At 45.1% G+C, this 8,003-nt stretch overlaps 1 protein-coding gene across 1 annotated transcript in view; it reads left to right on the forward strand.

Annotated features, from left to right (window-relative positions):
- The window catches only part of LOC143139487 (uncharacterized), a 9,777-nt gene extending 7,849 nt beyond the window's left edge, over positions 1–1,928 (forward strand). Inside the window, exons 5-7 of the mRNA XM_076300074.1 lie at positions 903–1,046; positions 1,490–1,545; positions 1,785–1,928. Of these exons, the coding sequence (XP_076156189.1) occupies positions 903–1,046; positions 1,490–1,545; positions 1,785–1,928 (344 nt within the window). The remainder of the gene's footprint in view (positions 1–902; positions 1,047–1,489; positions 1,546–1,784) is intronic.
- Positions 1,929–8,003: the final 6,075 nt, after the last annotated feature.

Raw genomic sequence — 8,003 nt, forward strand, 5'->3', positions numbered from 1 at the left:
TCTGTGTGTTTCCCAGGTACACACACACACACACACTCCTCTCTCTCTGTGTGTGTTTCCCAGGTACACACACACACACACACTCCTCTCTCTCTCTCTGTGTTTCCCAGGTACACACACACACACACACACACACACACACACACACACTCCTCTCTCTCTCTGTGTGTTTCCCAGGTACACACACACACACACACACACACACACACACACACACACACACACACTCCTCTCTCTCTGTGTTTCCCAGGTACACACACACACACACACACACACACACACACACACACACACACACACACACACACACACACACACTCCTCTCTCTCTGTGTGTGTTTCCCAGGTACACACACACACACACACACACACACACACACACACACACACACACACGCACACTCCTCTCTCTCTCTCTGTGTTTCCCAGGTACACACACACACACACACACACACACACACACAGACTCCTCTCTCTCTCTCTGTGTTTCCCAGGTACACACACACACATACACACACACACACACACACACACACACACACACACACACACACACACACACAAACACACAGACTCCTCTCTCTCTCTCTGTGTTTCCCAGGTACACACACACACACACACACACACACACACACACACACACACACAGACTCCTCTCTCTCTCTGTGTTTCCCAGGTACACACACACACACACACACACACACACACACACACACACACAGACTCCTCTCTCTCTCTGTGTTTCCCAGGTACACACACACACACACACACACACACACACACACACACACACACACACTCCTCTCTCTCTCTGTGTGTTTCCCAGGTACACACACACACACACACACACACACACACACACACACACACACACACACTCCTCTCTCTCCGTGTGTTTCCCAGGTACGGAGGAGGTGGTGTCTCCACCCATGGAGTCCATGCTGGGCCCCCTGCTGATCGTCCTGAACGCCAGCGCTCCGCTCTTCCTCCCCCTCCTCCTCCTCCTCCTCCTCTTCTGCCTCATCAAGCGCCGCAGACACACAGGATGTAATAAACACACACACACACACACACACACACACACACACACAGATCTCTCTCACATACACGGACATACACACACACACACACACGCACACACACACACACACACACACACGCACGCACACACACACACACACACACACACACAGATCTCTCTCACATACACGGACATACACACACACACACACACACACACACACTCACACACGGAAACAGATAAACACACACACACACACGCACGCACGCACACACACACACACACATAGATCTCTCTCACATACACGGACATACACACACATACACAAATACACACACACGGAGACAGATAAACACACACACACACACATACGCATGTGCACACAGTCACACACACAGACATACACACACATATATTTCCTTCAGGTACTATTTGATGCTAAATGATTTGACTCTTGTCTGTTTGCCAGATTACGACAAGTTCACCACAAAAGCCCAGCTGAAGAGGGAGTTTGCTTCTGTTGAGGTGACCACAGCTGACCACAAATGCAGCTTACTGTGTGACTCTCACATACAATCAATCACTTACTCATAACCATTTGTGCATCACAATTTCATCTGTGTGTGTGTGTGTGCGTGCCTGCGTGCGTGCGTACGGTGCATGTGTGTGTTTGTCTGTGTGTGTATGTGTGTGTGTGTGTGTGTGTTTGTCTGTGTGTGTGTGTGTGTGTGTGTGTGTGTGTGTGTGTGTGTGTGTGTGTGTAGCTACTTAACATCTATGAATTTGAGGAGTTCTACCGGAGCCCCTTCCCAGAGGAGTCGCCGAAGGGAAACCCCGCTGATGCAGACCGGAAGCTTCTTCTGGCACCCCAAACCATACTGGACCCCTACTGCGTAGATCAACTCTAGACCAGCTCTAGACCAGCTCTAGACCCCAAACCATACTGGACCCCTACTGCGTAGATCAACTCTAGACCTCTTCAATACAACTTAAGAACATCTGGAACAGACATGAAGAATACAACTAAAAAACATCTGGAACAGACATGAAGAATACAACTTAAGAACATCTGGAACAGACATGAAGAATACAACTTAAGAACATCTGGAACAGACATGAAGAATACAACTTAAGAACATCTGGAACAGACACCACCGACCCCTACTGCGTAGATCAACTCTAGACCAGCTCTCGTACCCCAAACCACAGACCCCTACTTTGGAATTCCCCCTGCAAAACAGACGTACAGTATGCTGTTTTCACACATATGGCAGAATAGCTAATCAATCGCTAATCAATAGCTAATCAATCGCTAATCAATCGCTATGAACACTTCTCCCGTCATGCTCCCACTTTCCCCATGACCTTCCCATGACCTTCCCATAAATGTTTGAGTAAGCTCCAGTTTTGTACAGGATGCCATGTTTTAAGGTGCCATCTGGTTTGTACACTATGCCATGTTTTAAGGTGCCATCTGTTTTGTATACTATGCCATATGTTAAGGTGCCATCTCGTTTGTACAGGATGCCATGTTTTAAGGTGCCATCTGGTTTGTACACTATGCCATATGTTAAGGTGCCATCTGTTTTGTATACTATGCCATATGTTAAGGTGCCATCTGGTTTGTACAGGATGCCATATGTTAAGGTGCCATCTCGTTTGTACAGGATGCCATGTTTTAAGGTGCCATCTGTTTTGTATACTATGCCATGTTTTAAGGTGCCATCTGGTTTGTACACAATGTTTTAAGGTGCAAATAGCGTCAGAACCAGACAGTGATTTGGTGGCATCTGGTGGTAATTTTAAGTATATCAGGCCCTGACTTGCTCTTTTACTTCCTCCGTGCATCTGTCCCTCTCTCTCTCATTGTAAAATGACTTTTTTATATATATGTTAGATTAACATTGGCTGAACAATGTTGTTTGTGCTCATTGTACAAATTGATATTAAGCACTATACAGTTTGTGCTTGCTACAAGTCTCTTAAAGGTGCTATAAGCGATGCAGGGTAACATCACTTCTGTTGACGTTCAAACAAAACAGAGAGCTACCTCACTACTCCCTCCCCCTCCCTCCTGTGCAATTGAAACTCTCCTAAACGCGCATCTCGTCTGTGATTTGCTGGAACAGTTTGTTATGTTTTTATGGGGCAGGTTAGCCCAAGTTGTTGTGTGGTCATTTTTGGAGCCTAGGCTGTCCACGGAGACCGTGTTTTTTTACAGTGTATTCAGGGCACAGGCAGCTAGCGGATGGTGAGGTGATGTTAGCTGTATGTGACAAAAAATGTTTTAGTTTAGAAACCATGTAACAAATCACTTATAGCACCTTTAACTAAAAGCTTTCTTGGTTGTAGATATGTTTTAAATGGAAAACGCTAAAATGCTTCTTGAACTACAATAAAAAAGTGGATTTCCTTATAAATCCATTCTCAGGGTTTCAATCACACATTTTTACATCTATCTTTGAGGACAGTTTTCAGAACTTCGGAACTTTCAGAATACGTTTTCAGAACCAAGCACATCATACGTATGAGATATGTGTTGTGTGTGTGTGGGGGTGTGTGTATGTGTAAAGGGAGGGAGTGAATTGTGAGAGTGAGTGTAGAAAAGATAGTTCGGGATGGGTGTGAACACTAAGGGTCATCCGATTAGAATGAAAAAAGAATGAAAAAAGAATGAAGGTCCAAACAGCCAGTTTCTTCTTATTCTTGTATTAAATTGTAGGCAGCACAAGGCACTTACATTGCATAATTATTGTGTGTGGTTCTGTAAGTTAAGCACACAGAAAATCGTATCCATTAACATACTATGTAATGTTTCCAATACATATTAAATTATACAGTGTACAAGCGCCCTCTTGAGGCCAAAAAAGACGGCATATCACCGTGCCTAAGAAACGTGATTCACACGTGTATTCAAGCTGACCAACATACAACGGTATGTCTGTTATCCTACACATAACCAGGGTGCGATTTGTAGGGGGGGATGGTGAGGATTTCCCCCCCTCTGGTTTTCCTATCCCTACCTCTGCTAAATTATTTTTATCGTCGGGGGGGGACAACATTTATCCCCCTCTGCCCCTCATATTGATTAATGCTACTTCATATAAGTAAAGCGCTGCAACGTGAGAACAGTCTAGTAGGCTAGCCTACATAATAATCTGACATCAGAAACGCACCGTCACCGTCAGCACTGATGCTGCTGACACAGTGGCTGCGTGATAACTTAATTTGGCCTTGATCGTGCAGGACATTTCAGAATGTCGAGTGTGTAATCCATCATAAATGGCTAGGTTCAATGGAAAAGTTAGCTGGACAAATGAAAGAAAACGAGAAGGATTCAGTGAAGCATAATATTGTTTTAGAACCTTCAAAATTAGAAAACTGATGCAACTGAGATGGAGGACAACTGCACGTAGAGTAGAACGTAGGCCTATTGTCCGAAGGAACTTACATTAAATGAGGAGATATTTGCTGAATGTCACAAAAAGTGTTACAGAAATTGCTTGGCATCGCTTATTCAATGGCTCTCTACCGAAACACCTGTAGTTTGCGGAGGACGAACGAGAAAGCACTCGTTTGATAAATCAGCCAGTAGTAGACAAATAACTTTTAGAAATAATCTGTACTGCAAAAACGAATGTTGGTGGGTATTTAAACTATCTAGCGGGTGTTTTAACACCTGCAAGAAATAGAAGCTTCATGGTCTTTATGTTCTGGTTCGTAAATTATTTTTATAAAACTTCAGGTTGCCCTATAACTTTACTCTCCAAACTCTTCACTGCACTGTAGGCAATTAACTGACAGTATGATAGGCTATTTATTTTCTGTAGGCTACAATAAACACATTAATTTTTTCAACTTTTGCAATATTACGCACTTGGCTACTGAACGCAAATCAGCAGGAGAGATAATGCACGTAGCCTACGCAGCGTGTAGCGCAATGTGTAGGCTATTTGGTTACCAACTAACACTGTTAGCCAATTCACTAACTTAAGACTTCAGTGCCATCATATACAACGTTTTTTTACACAACAAATACAGAAAGGATGGAGGCAGCAAAAGTAGAGAAGTCATTTCAGATGGGGCAAGAACAAGGTGAATTTGTATGCTTGTCAAAACGTAGTCCTACCCTGCATTAGAGGAGCTGATCATCATACCAAGCACACTCGCTGTTTAAAGTCATACACCACGGTAAACTAAAACTAAAATGTTACAAATGTGGCAAAAATAATATAGGGTATTATTAGCCATGACATTACTAGGCTATGAATCGTTTGTTCATTTTTTTTTTTTTTTTGGGGGGGGGGGGTTTGGGGATGGGGGAGTATACAAACTTATTCAAAATCATCCCCCCCTCTGGTTTTTACACAAATCGCACCCTGCACATAACCATAACAATAAGACCTTTGTAGTACCCATAACAACATGGTACTGTCTCAATACAATACCCATCATCATGAAGTGCTTTGAGCGGCTTGTCATGTCACATATCAAATCCATTCTCCCCCCCACCCTGGACCCCTTCCAGTTTGCATACCGAGCCAAACGGTCTACAGAGGATGCAATCTGCTCTGCCCTCCACCCAGCCCTCACCCACCTGGAAAAAAGAGACTCATATGTGAGATTGCTGTTTATAGACTTCAGTTCTGCATTCAACACCATAATACCACAACAACTCATCTGCAAACTTGACAAACTGGGACTCAGTACCTACCTCTGCAACTGGCTACTGGACTTCCTCTGTCAGAGGCCTCAAGTAGTACGTGTTGGCAACAATACCTCAAGCAGCATCACACTGAGCACAGGGGCCCCCCAAGGCTGCGTGCTCAGTCCGCTGCTCTTCACCCTGCTGACGCATGACTGCACTGCAACCTACAGCAACAATCACATAGTGAAATTTGCTGACGACACAACTCTGGTGGGTCTCATCACCAAGGGCGACGAGACTCAATACAGGTTGGAGGTCGACCATCTGACCACGTGGTGCAGGGACAACAACCTCCTGCTGAACGTCAGCAAGACCAAAGAGATTGTTGTTGACTTCCGGAGAGGTCACACCCAACACCTGCCACTGACCATCGACGGTGCTGTGGTGGAGAGAGCGAGCAGCACCAAATTCCTGGGGGTGCACATCAGTGAAGACCTCTCCTGGACCACCAACACAGCATCACTGGCGAAGAGAGCTCAGCGCCGCCTGTACTTCCTGCGGAAACTCAGGCGAGCAAGTGCTCCACCAGCCATCATGACCACATTCTACCGAGGCACCATTGAGAGCATCCTCTCCAGCTGTATCGCTGTGTGGGGCGGAAGCTGCACTGAATACAACAGGAAAGCCCTGCAGCGCATAGTGAACACAGCTGGAAGGATTATTGGTGCTTCACTCCCCTCCCTGAAGAACATTTACACCACCCACCTCACCCGCAAGGCGACCAAAATTGTGAGTGATGCAAGTCACCCCGCTCACAATCTGTTTGATCTACTGCCCTCTGGGAAGAGGTACAGAAGCCTGCGCTCCCGCACTACCAGACTCACCAACAGCTTCATACACCAAGCTGTTAGGATGCTGAACTCTATCCCTCCTCTCCCCCCTCCACCCTCAGCTACATAACATCCTGGACATTGGACCCACAATGGCCGCCTGCACCACTCCACTTGCACACTTGTACACTTTGCAACTTGTTGTTGTTGTCCTGAAAACACAACACTTCTGCTGCTCTTACATAACTTGCACCACTATGCCACTTTATTTCTTACTTAGGTCAAACAGAACTACCTCAGCCTCTTATTGGCCTGACTTTGCACTAGTATTTTATTTTATTGACTGTCTATGCACAATTTCAACCAAATTTTGCTGCTCTTATTTTTTCATTATATGTGCCCTCTTATTTACTTATTTACTTACTTTTTTGTTTACTTGAATGTTATGTTTGTCTGTGGACTTAAAATTGGTAAAATATGTCTTGTCTCCACCGTGGGATAGTGAGAAACGTAATTTCGATCTCTTTGTATGTCTGGAACATGTGAAGAAATTGACAATAAAGCTGACTTTGACTTTGACTTTGACTTTGATACAAGAAAGACATACAGTAGCCCTTTATAATAGCGAAATAAAGTTCAAACGAACTTAGCAAACTTACATTATACTGTGCATTAGCAAAGGGAGCTAAGCTGATTTACAAACGGTTTAATGCAGCTTCATTATTAAAGTAAATCAACATCATCATTACAAGCATGAAACAAAGGTAAAATTATGAATGCAAAGGGTTACTTACTGAATAATGGACGCACACACAAACTAGAAGACCACCTCCTAAGCTGCTACTCCATCCCCATACTCGCGGTGCTTAGACTGAAAATAACGTGACTACGTGACACAAGTCACATGACCCATTTTAATACCATATAAGGTCTGGTAACAGAACTCCACTATGTGGCCTTTTTAACAATGCCGCCCCCAAATTTACCCGGTATACAAGAAAAGGACATAACACTCTAATCAGACCTGTAGGGAATAAAGGTTAGTCAGTCTTATCGTCCTCGGGCAGGGCTGGCAAGCGAACCAATCTAGAAACGGGCCAAGGGTAGGCCCGGTCCTTCACTTGCACTGTCGCTGATCTGATCCTCCCATCTGCTCCTGCAGTAGTATGGCTTATCACACCCATTGGCCATAGGGCCCGAGGCAGGTGCTGGTCGACGATCATTACCACCGCTCCTGTCTGGATGTTGTCTGTGTCCTTGGTCCACTTGCTTCTGGGCTGAAGACTAGGCAGGTACCTCCGAATGAAATGTGACCAGAAATGGTCCGCCAGGACTTGGCTGTGGCGCCAACGTTTCTGTGTCAGCATTTCAGAGGCAGGGTAGACTACTTGGGGTAGGGATGAGTCCAGCCGCCCCATCAAAAGGCTGTTCGGGGTAACTGGGTCCACATCTGCGACATCAGCTGACACATAGCCAAGTGGTTTCGAGTTCAGTATACCTTCTAT

This window comes from Alosa pseudoharengus, unplaced genomic scaffold, assembly GCF_046254945.1.
Source record: "Alosa pseudoharengus isolate Yale_2024_CS ecotype anadromous, Long Island Sound unplaced genomic scaffold, YU_APseudo_1.1 YU_APseudo_1.1_scf_22, whole genome shotgun sequence".
NCBI classification, from domain to species: domain Eukaryota; kingdom Metazoa; phylum Chordata; class Actinopteri; order Clupeiformes; family Clupeidae; genus Alosa; species Alosa pseudoharengus.